At 37.0% G+C, this 18,814-nt stretch overlaps 1 protein-coding gene across 1 annotated transcript; it reads right to left on the reverse strand.

Moving 5' to 3' along the window:
- Positions 1 to 564: 564 nt before the first annotated feature.
- On the reverse strand, positions 565 to 17,808 carry LOC135469276 (transmembrane protein 181-like). The gene is made up of 14 exons (XM_064747894.1): positions 17,439 to 17,808; positions 12,053 to 12,156; positions 11,548 to 11,606; positions 10,794 to 10,884; positions 10,154 to 10,287; positions 9,409 to 9,528; positions 8,460 to 8,540; positions 7,327 to 7,426; positions 6,908 to 7,035; positions 5,899 to 6,048; positions 5,082 to 5,184; positions 4,165 to 4,389; positions 3,568 to 3,634; positions 565 to 2,842 (listed from the first exon to the last, which is right to left on the reverse strand). Exons 1-14 carry the CDS (start codon positions 17,576 to 17,578, stop codon positions 2,782 to 2,784), a joined length of 1,563 nt encoding a protein of 520 aa, XP_064603964.1. The 5' UTR covers positions 17,579 to 17,808; the 3' UTR covers positions 565 to 2,781.
- Positions 17,809 to 18,814: the final 1,006 nt, after the last annotated feature.

Consider the following 18,814-nt stretch of genomic DNA (forward strand, 5'->3'; position numbering starts at 1 on the left):
GCTTACACCAGTTTTAATAACTTCCACTTACTCATTTCTCATTATTCACAATTATTTTGACAATACCAAACTGAATGGTTGGAGCAAAATGTTATGTTGTAATGACGAACTTGAAATAGTAAATGAAAAGCTTAATATAAATAATGTGTGGAAACCATGACCCTAAATTACAATGACATACTTGTATATGTTTATGTATACACAGATTTAACGACTCAACCAAACAGGGCATCAGATGCAATGTTTCAGCAGGAAGACAATCGTAAGTTTAAAATGATGACTGGTTACAGTAGTCAAAATGATCTGTATGCTAAGACAATTGTGTAAGACCCACTACTCAGTCATACAGAATAAGAGTAAAGTTTAGTTCTGAAGATAACTTTTGAAGGCAATGCCTTGAGCAGGATGAAAGGTACATGTACATATTTCAGAGGGCCAGCATGAATCACAACCATATATGTATAGGCCTACAGATGTAGTTAACATCATTCAGTGTGAAAAAAAGATGTGTCCAACAGGAATACAAAATTCAGGTTATCATAAGCATATGCGTAATTGAAATACGAAAACGTTTATTTTGGATAATAATTTAAATAATGATCGAGAATGCCAAATGCTGCTAGACTGTATGCACATTCTTGTGATCTGTTTTAAAAGTCCACATGTATTCATGCAAGTGTTTTTCACTTATACCCCTGGAAAAAGTCCATTTGCAACATGACGAAAACAGTATACATGTATCAGGTACATATTACAGAAAGGAAAAAAACATGTCTTTGCCTGTGATGTATCCATGCGAATGAAATACATGATGAACGAAAACTCTGGTGAATAATGTAACTTTAGGCTTGTATCTAAACCATGAACTGTTGAGATTTTTCACCAGGAACACATATTAGAGACATGCATGCAGTTACCCAGTACGACAGTTTAGCAACATTCAGCCACATGTATCCTCATATAAATAGATCTTACTCTTGTTATTATGCCAGGCAAACAATACAGTACATGTATACATATATATTGTTTACGGATATTTACACTGAACCCTTGTTCAGAACTTTCAATACCAGGACTTATTATCAACTTCGGTTCACTTGGTGGTGGTCAGGGGTGAACATGAGCTTATAACTTCGGTACACCGTTCAAACTTAAGGAACACGTATTCCTTATCTTAGGTCACATAGCATTGCTATACAAGAACCGCAACATACATATTTCTATATACAAGTATACAGGTGTGACTTACATTTGGAATTGAACAATTGTCATTGACAATAAAATAATCAAAAAGAACAAGCTTACAACCAAATCGGCTCCTAGCAGCAATAAACACAGTTCTCTGTTTAAAATATATGCATTTTCAATCACGCAAAATTATTGCACATATCCTTTGGTTGCATTTATATGGGGGATTTTCATACAAATACATGTACTAATATAAAGTAGTGAATGATGTTAAGTTTCTGTCAATGTAAAAATCACATCAGATAAAGCTTAAAATGTGCGCGACTTATTCCGTAACAGATGACTTACAGAATGTACAGAGTTAAAAGGGAAATAACAAGATGAAAACAGACCAAACTATTTCACTCTCAACAAAACAAATGGCTGATCATAAAATATAGACCAGACTACATAAGTGGCAAATATCACAAAAGTACATACAATATTAATTTTCTTCTGGATACCACAAATGTATATTTACAGCAAAAACAGTCAAAAGTGAACTTATGACAAATAAACAATAGTTAAACCTTATGGAGGCTGGGCCAAAAAACCCATATCAGCAAGGTAAAGGTGCTACTATAAATAAAAACAAATCATGACTAAAACAGAAGAAAAATTTGAGCTACAATGTATACATAATGAGACAAGGACAGTTACGTCTTCTATATTTCATTGACAATTTCTTTTCATAAATAAAGATCATAATGAAATGTCAAAGATGTCCTAGGTAAGAAGAACTGCATGTTTGCAGTTACCTTAAACAACCATAAATTTCGCCCACAAAAGTGCATTTTTAGAGACAAATAAATGTCACAAAATATTATTTTTGGAGCTAAAAATCACAGTTTTCCACAAGAATATAATTCAATGTTCCAAGCAAACCTCAAAACACCTTTCTAAGATCAATGGAACTCTCAGAATCAGGCAAAATGGGAAAGTTAGTCATGGGCGAAATTTATGGTCATTTACAGTAATTGGTACACATACTTATCTGAGGTACATCAGAAACATCTGACTGTACAGAGAAGAGGGCTTTCAACCTAGTTTTACAAACTATGCTTGATAACCTCAGCAACTGTTTTATACATATGCAATAAAAAGTTTAAATTTACAGGACAGACTGAAAAGGGTTAATTCAATTTCTATAGTATTGATCATTTACAAAATCTCCAGGGCAGACTTTTTTTTTTACCAGTACAAGGATATAGCTGAATACAAATGCATCTAAACTGTGATTCTGGAAGTAACAGCTATCAGATTTTCTAGAATGGATCAAATACAATGTATACATGTACAATAAGATTGAGTACATGTAAAGCAGGGTATGTTTGTCAACATCCACATACAGGTATGACACGGTCAGTAGTGGTATAATTTATGAACGTCACTTAAAAAAAATTATGTTTTGTTTTACCCAAGCTCTGAACAAAAAAAAGCGACTGTAATATAAGAAAATGACTGATGCCTGGGACATTTGTACAGTGCAATGATGGCTGTAACAGGAAGAGTGTTGATGATGACTTCAGGTTTGTTTTGTAGCTCCTCCACACTTTAGTCACTCTCATACCTGTGGATCTGTGTGCTTGTTAGGGCTGTCTCCTCATGGTCAGACCTGAAATCACATAGGTCGAAGTCACTAAACAAATTCTAAATATAGAAAAACCTTTGCTACAGGACAAAGGGAGAGTACTCTTCATTTCCTTCTTATCTTGCCACTGCCAACATGTGCACAAAATTTCATCTGAATCCATACGTAACTTTTACCCATAAAGCTGCTGACTGACAGACAGACTGACAAATAAATGCTGGCAAACGTATGACCTTCTTAGGTAACGCAGATCATTTTACAACACCATGCAGAACCAGGCATGCCAGACAATTGCTTCACACAAGTTTTATCAAAATCAGAATGGATTGATCGTTACTTTTTCTTGAACAGCTTTGTTCAAACTGTAACAGTAACATTACCAGGCCTTAAATTAAAAAGTTCATGTTAGGTCTTTCGAATTTAGATCTCTCAAGGTCTTACTGAATGAATGCATGAACGAATGAATGATCACGGTTTAACACTACATCAATAATATTTCAGTCATATCGTGTCTTACTGATTGCTTTGTTATTCACTTTGATGGTTGCAAGATGAAACAACAAAACATTCATGCGCCATAATGCTGGCCATCGTCGTATAGGTGAAAAATTCTGTAGTGCGGCGTAAAACACCAATCAAATAAATAAATAAACAAAATATTCACACTGTTGTTCTCATTTGTGTGTCTCTACATGCTGCCAGGATGAAATCCAGGAGCAACAATGAACACCCAGTCTAAATCCACTTACCCATAATGCACTTCTTCATCAGAATCATTCAGCATGGACAGAGCAGGATTGTCTTTGAAGTGAGATTCTGAAACAAACGGTATCACTTATCATCAAGCAAACATTGCTGCAGTTTAAAAACACAGAAAAATGGTCACAAAAAGTATGGGCACTTGCTTCAGCAGTTGAAAACAAAGCTAAACACTAAACCATCGCCACAGTCATATTCAAAGCGTTAAACTCATTGGCCCAAAGTTACATCAAACAATCATGGGTGTTCTAACATAGCATGCCTTTGTTACAGATTTTCGAATTTTAAAAGTATATTTTGGTTGATCGCTCAAACAGATTTGAATCACAACTACCATGTTAATACTTTATTACAAAACATGATGGAATTTTGGGAACTTGGGCAAAAGGTGTTAGCCCCTACCAATGGATTAACGCAAAAATATTTTCACGCAGGCTGATTTATCTTGTTTATACTAAGTACATAAATAAATGTGACAGGTCACTTAATTTCTTCACTTAAATCTTACAGACAATTCCTTAATAAATCAGCCCACCCTGACATTCTTCCAGCATAATCTGCAATGATGTCAGTATAACTGCCCTTACCATATAAGGCATTTCTCGAAGGAGAGTAGACAAATGCCATGGTGTAGAGATAAAAGTTGAGCAGTCCGTAGAATGAGACAAACTCCACAGAGTTCTGGTAATTTGTGGAGATCTCTGAGACAAAGTTATCCTCCAGCATGGCCCCTCCAAATCTGATCACAGTTATCGCTATACTGATGGACAACACTATCAACATGAGTGCTGTCAGAAACTTGAGGCGCAAATCTGAAAACATGAATATGTGCACTGAAAGAATGGCCACTGGTTAAAGGGGAGCCAGGTGAAAATATATTGTATTTGCCCCAAAATCGCGGAAAAGATACACTTTCAGAGGCAACAAAACCTCCTAAAACATTACTTTTGATGCTGAAACTCACATTCTTCCAGTAGGATATTATCCAGATTTCATCCAAAATGAACAGATTCAGGTAAAAAAGAATAATTTAATCAAATTTTCAAATTCAAAATTTTCATCATACTGAACAAGGAATTTTCAACACATGATCCATGATTTCCCAAAAAATCAATAGATTTAATTATTTATTTACTTGATTGGTTCTTTACGCTACACTCAAGAATATTTCATGTATACGATGGCAGCCAGCATTATGGTGGGAGGAAACTGGGCAGAGCCCTGGGGAAATCCACGACCATCCTCAGGTTGTTGACAGACCTTTTCACTTATGGCGGAAGAGGAAGCCAGCATGAGCTCAAAATTGAAACTCACAGCCACCACATTGGTGAGACGCTCCTGGGTCATTGCGCCGTGCTGAGTGCTAACCCCCTCAGCCATGGAAGCCGCAATAGAAGATTTCTAGGAGTGCAATAAGCTTACTGGACAAGCTATTGATCTGTACAAACTGTAGGGCAGAACAAGAGCAATCTCCGCTTCAAGCCACACATTTCCAGGAACTTACCAAAGTAAGGCATCGACCGCAATTCAGCATAAGCTCTCACTAAGAGGTAAACCAGATATAGCAGGTAGAGACCACCAATAATGAAGAAAAACACCTTGAAACCCTGAAACATCATACACAGGCAAACTGAATCGCATTTTGAAATTGTTCAAACAGAACAATTTTAAAAGTACTCGGTATAATAAAATCTTGACTCTTTACTTTTTTTTCTGCTGTAACTTGTAAAATGGTGACTTATCGGAGTCATCATTAGATGTGTTCCAGAAAATGTGACACGTCACAATAAGGGGAGGCAACTTTACCATGTTACACCACATCACGCATTTTCAAGATTAACAGCTACAGTGTGTTTGCTGTCAAACTGACACATAGTTTAATAAAGATAACACAAAGATGACAAGTTATAAAAAGATGAATTAAGCACCTATTATCAAAACCTTCTTAAATATGAAAGTTATCAAACTACTCTATCTTATAGGCACATGTATGGAACTGGATGGTTTATATCAAAATTTATCTACTGATACAAATAAAGTACAAACTAAATTGAAACTGAGTATCTACGACATGTGAAAACTACCTTATCAGTCAGCTTATACTTTGTCTATCTGATTGCTGCCACAGATATGTACATCATATTAATTGTCTTCAAGGAACATTAGACTGTACAAACGGCCATACGACTATTTATTGTCACTAAGGCCCCTCAAACAATGAGAGCAAGTGAATTTACTAATTCCCTGACAGGCCAGGTTTGAACCCGCAGATTATGTGTCCTAGCAAACATTTTGTCCAACTACATGGTCTATGAATTTACCATAAAATTGGCTGTGTCGAGTCTGTAGTAGTAGGTAGGGTCTCTCAGCTCATTGTACTCCTGCCAGGATGACAGTGTTACAGCACACAGCCATATCAGACCCACAATGCACAACTTGGGTAAATAAAACACCACAAATCTACGCTCAGTCTGCAAAAACAAAATACAGGTCATTTTTTTTTTTTTTTAAATTCAATTACATACAATTCACCTCGTTTCTGAAATATTTTGATATTTGTTACATGGTTGATTATTCAATGAAAAGATACAGAAATGCATGCAATCAGGAAACCTCAGCTTGGGCGATGGTGAGAGGAGTCAGCCAAGCCCAATACCAGAATTACTGATCCCATATAATCTATACCATGTTACTGAGTGGGGGGCCTCCGTGGCTCAGTCGGTTAGCGCGCTAGCGCAGCGTAATGACCCAGGAGCCTCTCACCAATGCGGTCGCTGTGAGTACAAGTCCAGCTCACGCTGGCTTCCTCTCCGGCCGTAAGTGGGAAGGTCTGCCAGCAACCTGTGGATGGTCGTGGGTTTCCCCCGGGCTGTGCCCGGTTTCCACCCACCATAATGCTGGCCGCTGTCGTATAAGTGAAATATTCTTGAGTACGGCGTAAAACACCAATCAAAAAAAAAAAAAAATGCTACTGAGTAATCATTTAGCTAATTTATCGTCAGAAACTCCATCAATTCAGTGCACAACACTAGCCGTTGTATCAGAGAAGTTGTATAGGTACTTCATGCCACTGCTTTGACAGCCGCACAAAAGTAATATACAATTTGACCTATGAAGCAATTCACTGACAAAGAGGTTTCAAGGTGCAATTATGAACACTTAGAAATAAAGTCACATAAGAACATAACACAAATATCTTCTTCCGATTAAATTACGCACGAGAATTCCCAAAGAATAATGAACACTACTATACATCATTGAGGTAGGTACTGATGGCTGACCGATTGGCCATCTAAACAGGCTTTTCAACAGACAGCTAGATGACATTACCTGCCTGACTCCATGGTATATACAGAGCCAGAAGAGCAGCAGAGCGCAGAGGAAGGTGGCTTGGAAGATCGCATCCAGTATGCCAGGCACCCAGCTGTTTATGAGGAAAGTCAGCGGGAAGATGGGATCTATCAACAAACAATCAAGATTCCTCCAAAGTCTATCCTAATTATGAAGATTGTAAGTTACACATCTATAAAGGGCAATCATAAAATATGCGGCAGTGAGGGATTGAAACCATAGGCCTGCACACAAGACACAGAAACAAAGCATAACGTTCATCTGAAACTGAATGTACTGAACATCAGCATTCCTTTAAATGTTTAAAACAGTATGTTTCATCCTAATAATTCTGAATAATAATTGTATGGTGTACTCATACTTTTAATTATGAGAAAATAACATTATAGGAGGGTTACCATTATAGAGTAGGAGTAGAGGTAGTAACACTGACATCCACTTTTGTTCTATAGACCAATCCCGTACAGAGAACTTCCTGAGGGAGTGGGCAAATATACACTGAAAAGAAACAGTCAAAATAATCGTAACACAGTATTACTGATGACTGATGAGCAACAAGCAAACTGTTCTTGTAGCCCTGTGTTCCTGAGAAAACTCTAAAACTTTTATCCGTAATTTACAACCGTGACAATTTCTAAATTTTTCCTGCATACATAATATCAGGGCTCAGTTGTTAAAAAGCCTATTAGCTGTTAAGCCTTGTATTAACTTAAGTCTGGACTGAAAGTCCTATTTATAGATTTGTATTAGGACAAGACTCAATATTTAAGCCCTGCATAACATATAACAACCGGCCCCACATAATACCTGGATGTAAAACTTACACCACCACCATTTTAGCTATTGGTAGAAGGCAGTTTAATTTTCAATTTGGTTTGTTAAAAGTGGGATACTGATTTTATCTCGCAAGAGGAAAATAAAACTCCTCAATGTTAGCCTTTAGTTATGGAATAACTGTGAACTTTTAAACTTCATGCTGTGACAATAATATTTACAGATGAACACTACTCCTAAACCAGAGGTTATCCCCTCAGGGCTAACTCTACTGTAGCACCTTTGATGCGTAATCTGAGTTGCAAGTTTCTACCAATGAAGTGCCAAAGTGAAGGAGATGTTGTGACCAATCAGAGTGTCAGTCTGTCCTATGTATGCGAGGCAGACGCTATATCATCACACAAACATATAATCATGGCCAATGTGCTCAAGTGACTGCTGATACCCTAAATGACCTAAATTTTCATCCACAACATTTTTACTGGTTCTCATAGTTCTTTTTGTTTCATAAAGGTGTTTGTTGTTTTTTTTTTGATGATGTCCTACCACAAAGCGTAAGTTTTAGCACCAAAGGTAACATTTTATGACATTTATTTGCCTCTAAAGATGTATGTTTTTGGTCAAAATTTGAGGTCACTTAAGGTATTTGCTGTGAGCTTTGACTGGATGACCTTGTTAAGCTAATACACAAGGAGGTCAAACTGACTGCAACACAGATAACAGCCAAGGAATCAAGAACAGTCGACAATGTACATACTGTGGCCAGGAAAGTCAATACCAGGAACACAAAGCGCATCCAGATCTCCAGCTGTGTAAAACCTGTGTTGTAGCTCTTGAACTGGAAAGAAAAGAAAATAAATACAAACTTACCGCGCCTAGATGCTCATGACAATAATTGTCAGATATCAATACAGAAATGACTGGTGACATTGTTTAAATACACAAAATAAGAAGCCTTGTTACATACAAAACATATAGGCCATAATGCTAAAAAATATATTCTTTGTGAGGTACAATCAGACAGTATCAGAAAAAATAGGGTAGGTTGGTAGGACATTTTTTTTCTTCTTTGCACTCTTGAAAAAGATGGGATTTTAAAGAAATTAAGATGCAGAGAAAAACATATTTTAAAAAACTTCTATACAACTCCCAATAAAATATTGGAGTAAGGCCCTTTTGGGGAGGGGGTGGGGGGGAGGTAGTGGGTTATAGATCCTCTGGCAGAGGATGACACAAGCTGAAAGAAGCAGATGATCATACAGGTCTCTATTGATTGGCTGATGCTTCATCTTTAAGACTTCCTGATTCCAAAGCATGGCCAGGTCAATATCTGTCATGCCTATTCCAGGGTACAGGCAATCCTGATTTACCTCCAGGTCGCAATGGCTTATTCTTATCCTGCTTTCCTGATTTCTTCCCACCATAATGCTGGCCACCATCATATAAGTGAAATATTCTTGCGTAGTAAAAATCCTTATCACATACATAAATAAATACAAATTACACTGGGGCTCTAATATTTTGAATTCAGTGAAAAAATCGTGGAATCCATCCCAGTGCTAATACTATATCATAAATTTGTGTGCACATAAGGACGAACTGCACTGAAGCTTTAAGCAGGAATCCATACAGGCTACAAACCAGTAAGGGTCCCACTTGTCTACATCAACTGCTGCAAACAAATGTAAAGTATGTAAAAAACTTACAGAAAACTGTACATTCTTTATGTCAAATCTGATGTTTTCCAGGCCATAAAAGTGGATGTTGATGATGTAGTTAGTGTAGTCTAGGTATCCCAGGTGTAACAGGATCAGATCATCACAGGTCTGTTCATGAAATACAAAGATCACAGTTCAAATAACAAAAATACCTACGTTGTTTTATTTTTGGGACTGGTGATCAATGCCAAATCCAAGAAGTCTTCTGTCATATGACAACATTCAGGTGAATATGAAGAAGACCAGAGTGACTAGAATAAAACACTGTAGCATACAAAACATCCTGACAAAGCCCCAGCTGCTGTTACAACAATGAAAACCGAACATGGGCCGTATTAAATCAATTTAGCGCCCCGCTGTTGCAGTGAGCCCATGTGTTTAAGAATGTTAACTGGTAAGGATTGACACAAGGCAGGCTGTTTTTCTAATATACATGCATTCTACTGAACAAAAAGTAGTGCCTTTCTCGAACCACTCAGAGGACTGGGATCACATTAATTGCTTCTCTTTGTAATTTTTTCTTCAATCACAATTTTACTAAAATCATTATATTTACAGTTTTATGGCAACTAAATGGCATACATTCACTTTAACTGTACTCCACAAACATTGCTGATAGTAGATCTTTTTGAGATATATTATAAATACAGACACACCAAAAGAGAAATAAAAAAAAACTTGAGATAAATATCAGTTTATAAAATTAAAGGAAACTTCAGTTTTCTGTTGTCACCTTTTCACAACGTAATATCCTGCTTCTGTTGTGGTACGTCTGTGTCATGTAAGTTGTGCTAAAGCTAGGCTCCTCTTCACCGTTCACTCCACGTACCAGCATGCTAATGTCAAACTTGTGCTCAAATTTTGTACCTGAATGCAAAAAGAAACAAGCCACATGTAGTTACCATATGCAAATGACCAAATTTGGAACGCTCAGCCTGAGTTATCAAAAATTTTATTATTTTTTTGGGGGGGGGGGGGGAGGGGGGATTTTTTCATTCATTTTTATATCTATCTAGAAACAAGCAGTTTTTTATTTAAGAAAAGCCAGCCATTTTAGTCAACACAAAAACACACTCCAGAACAATATAATGCAATCTATTAAGAATTGGAATAGCTAAAAGTGTATGGTACAAAGATCTAGATATGTAGAATAACAGAGTTGAAAAAAAAAACTTAATATAACTTATGAGTGAACTTCAAAAGATATTACTACTAGTCCTTGAATAACAAGTTTCTGTTGTACACCTATAAATAATGTCACAACAACAGGGTTATGAAGTGCAACCCTTATGTTATATTGGTACAGAAAAACTTGGTTCATAAAATATGAACAGTTTCATATAACGGGGCTTTAAAAAAGAGAATACATATACCTGCGCTGATATCTGCATCAACATGAGCAATGAGCCAAAGCTGCTGATGGAAGCGAGACAGAGATGGGGATTTCAGTTCAAATGGCCCTGTCTGGAATGACACAAAAGTTGACATGTTTTTGTTTTATTGGTGTATTGGCAGTGCTCATGAATTTTACAGTTGTATGACAGCTATCAGAATAAGTACGCATAAGTAACCGCCCTTACCAGGTACCAGACACAGTTCTAACAGCTGCTCAATTCCAGTCTGCTATCTCATTTATAGTCATTCGTGTCACTGGCAGGTCGTCTGTTAAAACAGACTGTTGTATCTTAATGTCAGATGCAGCAAGACCAACATTATACATGAAAATCATTTAGATGTTTAGGGAAAGCATTAATTCCAATATGCGCAATTAATACAATGTGATGGAAAGAGCCATATAGCCACCCAGGTACTAAGTGATAACAATCACACTTCATTTTGTCACAGAAACAACAGAGCACTGGTGACAAAAGAAATCTGGCAACACTGCTGATTACTTCTACTGGTGATTACATTACTTCATCAACCCATCCTCGGAGATACAATCAAAACACATAGTGACTGAAAGCAGCAAAGGGCACCATATACCTGTTTTTTTTTCAGTGCTTCTAAATGAGCAATCAACCTCTTTAAGATATTAGGTAATTTTTTTTTCTAAGTGAATAATCCATTTTTTTTTTTAAGATATCAATCTCCTTGTCACTTTGTATGTGAAATATGTTTTCTTACCTTGTAATTTTTAACAATACCAGAAACATTTTTTGACACTGTTGTTATGATTGGTGGACCTTTAAAAAAGAAATAAAAACACAAAATAACTCTATGTGATGACAGCATGAGTGCTTTATAATTAATTACATGTATCTTAAAATGAAAAAAATAATGATTTATGAGAACTGACGGTTGTGTTTTACAACTATGAAAACAAAAATTTCTTCTAAGCATGAAGACATAGATACATCACAGCTGTCACTTCCACAATGTATCACCTGTACACCTTCAAAACAACTATTCACAGTTTGCTCTTTACTTCTCTGTACAGTGACCATGTATACTATCTTTAAAAAGAGTATTTAGCGCCTTCAGATTAAAAACTGTTTAAAAGACAAATTGATATATACTTTTCCAACCTCCTCTTTTTCCAACTTTCTACGAGAATTTCCAATCATTTTCCCACATCTTGACGAGCTTTAGGCTTTTTCTCGTAATAATCATACATAATTTGCAGACCCACCTGCTAAGCCAATCAGAACACTTATTCCAAAGGAAATGAAAAAGGCTGCAAATACCACCACAAAGTGTCGTTTGTTCAAGGCATACAGCCTCATCTGTACAGACCTGAAATCAAAATAGATAATAAAATCAGTTACTACATGGGTTAAAAGTCACTACAAAATAACATAAATGACATCTACTAGCCCTCTTACATTATCTGCTCTTTCAGTCAAAGAATTACACCTCTGTCAAAACCTTTGCCTCTTAAAAGCAGAGGGCCCTCTGTGGTTAAAATGGTTGGCATGCCAGCACGGCGCAATGAACTAGGAGCCTCCTATCAAAGCGGTTGCTGCGAGTTCAAGTCCAGTTCATGCTGTCTTCCTCTCCGGCCGTAAGTGGGAAGGTCTGCCAACCACCTGCGCATGGTTGTGGGCTTCCCCCCCGAGCTCTGCTCGGTTTCCTCCCTTCATAATGTTGGTGGCCGTCCTATTAGTGAAATATTTTTGAGTATTGTGTAAAGCATCAATCAAATAAATAAATAAATCTTAAAAGCAGGAATACCCTAAATGATCTAAAACTTTGACAACAAGACACCATCTTTGGAGGGAAATAAATGTCAAAAGATATTACTTCTGGTGCTAAAATTTACATTTTCCCCATCCTACCCTCCAAACAACTCTCAAAGCACTTTTCTAAAAGCAATATCTGAAAAAATGAGCAAATTGGGCATGGAAGAAATTTTAGGCCATTTTGGATAAATGACGAAGATTGAGATAGTTTGAGTTGTCTTACTAAATTGTAAAACAAACTGCAGTGTATTAAAACTGCTGTTGTAAGGTTTAGGAAACCATATGGAAGCAAAAATTTCCTGGCGTTTCCACTGTTGTCTGGGGTGAGGTCATGTAAGAAACTATAGGGGATTTTGTTTTTCTTCAGTAATAAGGATTAAAGTGTTACTCACTGCAAATCCTTTTAAAACACGGTGTTATCTTTTTAGGATATCCTTTATATTTAATATTTACACATTGTTTGTCTTGAAACTGAAGTAGCACTTCAAGCCGATCAAAACATGATCAAACTCTTCCATGACTTACATTATCACAATGTACATGTATAACATTCTAGAAGACAAAATATTTTCAAATGTCAGACTGGTTTGATCACTAGGAACTAGAAAAAAACATTGATAATCAAAGGTCAGTGGGACCAGTGTTTCCTTAATTCTGCAAACTACTAGAGTGACCAAAACTGCAATGGCCTTGGACCATCAGACCAGTTGTAATTTCAAGTTCTATACTATCAATATCATCCTCATTCATGAACCACTCATATCCACAGTATCTACACAAGAATTAAGACTGCTTAATTGAAGGCTTCAGGGCTGGTTAACATATGTCTCAAAAATGTGTTCAAATGAATCTTACATTGATGTAAACGTACAGGAAATACTAATATCTTCTTGTTGAGAATTTCATATCTCTTATTACATTATTTTAGTCATGCCATGGTGTCTCCTGGTAGCAAGGATATTTATCTCATATGATAAAACTGTTAAGGTATGCGCAAGCTATATTTATTTAGTTACAGGTATTGGACTCTCACTTACATGAGGGTGGTCAGGTTTATGACAAATGGCTAGAGCCCAGCCAGTAGGGGAAACCATCACCCTTTCCCAAACATACCAGACAAACCTCTTGAGGAAAAGTTGTAACCTTGTTAGCCAAGGGACTAAGAATTTTTGGCAGAAGCCTCAACTCTCTGCCAATTCTCCCGATTTTGGGGCACCTGGCTTGCTCTTTTTAACCACATATAAATATAATTGTAGCAGGAATATTTAGGGTTTTTTCACATGTTTAGTCCATCTGATGAACAACATATTCATATATTTACTTTTCCCCAAAACTGGAGACAAATGTAATTCTTTGCTTTCAGCACTACTAACATCTGTCCTCAAAGTCAGAAGAAATAAGGTATATGAGCTTTGATATATCAATACACACGTAATAACAATGCAATAACACAACATATTACAGAATTTGTGACTTCTGATTTGAATGGATGAACTCATCCAAACTAAGTAGCTTTTAGCACACACAATGTAAATGCTATCGAAATCAATTATAATTTCCCTTGCAAAAGAAATAACCATGAGTAAGTAACCCCCCAAAATTTTGAACACATCTATCTAATACCAGCATTTCTCTGGCTAAAATAGTGTAAAAATGGCAGGTCCTGGTCAGAAATGACTTGAGGTAACTGACATGTACAGCCCCTGAACAGTTACCTTGGTTCACAACCAACCATCTGCCACAAACACTACCACATGGTTAATAGTTAATAATGACAGTGGTTATTATCAGTTATGAAGTGGAGCAATGGAAATGCACATGGGTATGTAGAGCCACCAATTCATTTATACACAGTATGTAGGCACATTAAACATGAAAATGATACAGGGTTTATAAATTTAAACATCAGCGCAAAATTAGTCAAGGGCAATGAGCTTATATGTGCATAAAAACTGAATTCATGTCAGGGATGAGTGTTATGTTTAGAAAGCATTTTTATGGTGTTTTAGCATATGAAAATGACCAAGACTTGCGTAATGTGTTGGTCACCTCTGTAAGCCCTATTTATAGCAGTAATGCTGAAATGTTAGTATCCTACATTACAACACCAAAAACTCTCAAGTCTACACACAATTACAAGCTCAAAATCTCCTGGAAAAGAATACAAGGACTGTATACATGTATCTACCTGATAAAATGCCAAAAATATATTTAAGAAAGTACTTGCAATGTAAGAATATTTAATGCAACAAGTGCAACTTAAAATGGCTGCAAATCAGGTCAACTGCAACATTTGCATCTGACGGCTCATTACTTCAAAAAGCTATCAATATTAGGGGAACTTGATACTTAGTCAATATTCCTTTTACAGTAAGGCCATCTTTAAAAACACTTTTTGGAGGGTGGTCCAACCCTATCAGGCAAAATAGGGCTGTGCACTTTTTAGATGGTCAGAGGGGTTACCCCTAACAAACAGATTTTGAATGATGGCCTGACTGCTTAATCTGGGTTCTTTTAGATCCTGCAGTGTACATATATGTATATACATGTACATACGCTGACAGCGAGATCAAAACATACTGCTTAAGTTGGCACGTCGGTTCAATACGTTCAATAATAATAATAATAATAATGAAGTTGAGGCATCACCACATAAATGTAAAAGCTTGTTCAACCTTTTACATTTACTGGGTGATATGCCTCGACATCATTATTATTAAGATTTTAATACCCTAGGGCCTTAAAGTCTTGGCATAACCCTAAATGACAACATACATTAATATTCTTATATTTAGGCAGACCGATTTTCAGATTTACTCCTTTTAGCTTCTGAAATCTCTTAACGTGTTCAAGACAATCATCACAATGACAGAAACATGCATTATGTCATCCAAGTACATGTGGACTAACAAATGTTAACTATATACATGTAGCGCAGTTATGAAATTATCTTACATTAAGTCACAATGAATCCCTGTCCCATGCTCATGTGTTTGAATTCTAATACTATTAATTTTCTCATGTTCTCTTCTTATTTAGTACTACGTGACATTCATTCCATTGTTTGGATTTGTCCTAGCCAGATGCTCAGTCTGGGCATAAAGTTTTGTTTATCAGTGATTATCTTAAACGATGCCATTGTTAAAAAACCTGCTGAATGACATCATGCTTGTCAAGATGTTTTAACCTTATATCAGCCAAGGGTCATCAATACTTTTCATTGAATAAAGAAAATACTACGTGACCACATATTTAGTTAGTGAAGAGGGTTAGAGGATAGTCTTCAAGATTGAACTGAGAAATGACATAGATATGAGTTCTGCTGGATGTAAGCGAGTGTAAGGATAGAACAGTTTGAAGCCTGAGCCATGTTTGTTAATTAATTCACGATCTGGTGTACTGTATATGGACACTTTGCAGCAGTGGATGGCAAATGATTGTGTGAAAGATAACATGGGAAGGTGTATGTAAATGAGATGAGGATTTTGTGATGAAAACCTGCAATGTCAGACAAAGGATCAATCTGCACAGTACATGAATTGTGACTATTAACAAAGCGTACTTTTAAACTTATAACTGACATCACAAGGTATTAACTGTCCTGTTATTTTGGCAATAAATTCACCTCCGTGTCTGCAAGAGTACAGTACATAAAACTGCACCTCCCTTTTTGTCTGCAGTCTTGAATGAGCCCAATCGGCATTTAAGGGGTCTTGTGAATTCACACAGCTATCGGCGAGACAAGTGGAGGCTCTCAAAAACTACCGCAGCTAAAAGACATGATTTTACGTTAGGTGCACACGGTGCCGCCAAGTTGACAGACAGATGTGTATGCAATCTAGCAACTATAGTAAAATAATGACTTTTACCTACGTTAGTTTACGAGAGGCCCTGCCTGTCTCGCCGATATCTGCGCGAACTTGCGAGGCCCCTTAAACACCGATTAGGCTTACTGAGAGATTTTCATTTTCAGGCAGTGTCATTTGATGAACATAACCCATCTAGAGTTAAATACTAAGAGAATAGGCAAGAATAGGCAAGAACAGGTACATCCTGATTTCAGAAGACCGACAGGATGTACATTCAGTAGTCCAGTGTGCTTACAGCAGCTACATTTCTTCGTACATTGAAATTCATCAGAGGTTGTTTCACTGGTATCAGATGCACTTCGAATTCATATTAAATAGCCTGTAGCCTAAATATTAAACTGGGAAATCCATTTAAAAAAATGGCATGGACAGGCGGAATTTTTCTGTCAGTTTGACACTGACTTGTGTAATAGCCTGATAACAGTATGAATCACTAGGAACTTAAACCAGAGTGATATGTTCGTGCAGCCGCTTGTGTGTCGAAAACTGGACCACGTGTGATTCCGATTGCGGTGTGACTGCCAAAGGAGTACAACTTTATTACCCAAAGAACCGAAGCAATATTAACAAAGTAAACATAAAACGCTACCAGAAATGTGTTCAAAATTATTTCTACACAGCTGTTGAATCTGACACGGTACTTACGACTCGATCTCTCGGGGCATTTTGGTGACGTTACAGCAGCGCGCTGTTGTCGAATATGGCGGCTGCTCTCAGGGTGTCCTATAACAAACAGTCGGGAACCACCCTCTGGACATGTCACAGCAGTGACAGCCCAAACGCATTCTGAGCGCCCAAATTCTCAGGTTTGCGGATCAGAAAACGGAAAACTCAAAGACACAAGAAAAAGGCGTGTATGGTTCTAAGAAAGAAGTCAAACCACGAAAAACTACAGCATGTAACTAAATTTTCTATGTAGGCTATTTCATTACATTGCGCAGCTAGTAGTGGTAGGTGATGCGTTTACCTCTCACATCTGTCGTGGTGGTATGTCGGTGCGATGTAATTTCCAAAAGCACTGAAGACATCCGAGAACTGAGACAAACCGGCTCTTAGAGAAAGAGAACATCCTGCACCGTCGCTAAACGATTCCGTGAAACCATCCATGGTGCTGAATGGGCAGAATTAAACAACGCTAAATATCATTCCTGAATTCCGTGGTTAAGATGGGAGAGAAAAAAACGGACTGATGTACAACTTTTGCATCCACTCCTATATCTTATAGCGCCCTTTGTAAATGTCCCTGTAAATATCTCATTTTGGTCGGCACGTGAACAAGAGCTTTGGCAGAACAGCGATTGGCAGATCTCTAACTCAGGCCCTGTTTCCACCAGTCCGCCATGACACCTCTCTCCAAGAGTATCGATTGACAAGATGCCAAATCCACAGTAGCACATTGGCCAACTGGTCAGCATCGATTCCAACAAGAACAGATGAATCAGCCAGAGCATGCATGCACAAGGCTTCCTTGACAACCAATATACCCCGGCATTTATAATATAAAAGCGATGAAGTTCTGACAAATTCATTTCGTGCACATAGGCCTAAACTCAGTATAAGCTTTAGGGGTCTATATGCCCTAATCGCTATGTATGGGTTTGCATGCAGAACAAGACAGTTGTCACTGACAAATATGGACTAGTTATTATAAAATAAATTATGGCATTGTGAATGTTGAATGAATCACTCTGTGGAAAGATTTCAAGTGCAAATCGAGTGAAAATTACAAATGAAAAACCCCTCAAATGTAGGCTATTAAATAAAGTATACATATGTCAACTGGAATAAAGCAACATCTTTTTTCAAAAGCTTTTATTTATTTTCTTTATTATCATATAGGCCTTTTGTGTTTGTTTGTTTATTTATAATCTAACTGTCAGGTCCTCACATTCATATACACCACTCGAATCCAGGAAAGTTCGATAACCACACGACTTATTTCCAAAACAACCTAAAACACAGTTCCATGCAATGGAATATACATGTATGTAAGAAATCGTTATATAAATAGTAAATAAAGATTGTAAAATGTAAGAGAGCAGCAGTCATCAGCTTTCAGTGATGTTCTGAGCATGAAATCCACCTCATATTTCAATCCCGTCCGGTAATAATTTCCAGATTCAATACAGAACTGAGTATATCTCATGCAACGGTATTTATGTCAACTACATTCATAAAAGCACCTGTAGGACCTACGTTGATATAAAGCAGAAAACATGGATGCTTATACATCCCCATTTCCGGATTTAACGGAATTAGATGGAGTTATGGCAATTATGAAACAGATTGTCATAGGCCATATTATATTTGCCATCAAAGGTGTTAATATGTATAATCACAACA

This window comes from Liolophura sinensis, chromosome 1 (assembly GCF_032854445.1).
Source record: "Liolophura sinensis isolate JHLJ2023 chromosome 1, CUHK_Ljap_v2, whole genome shotgun sequence".
Lineage (NCBI taxonomy): Eukaryota > Metazoa > Mollusca > Polyplacophora > Chitonida > Chitonidae > Liolophura > Liolophura sinensis.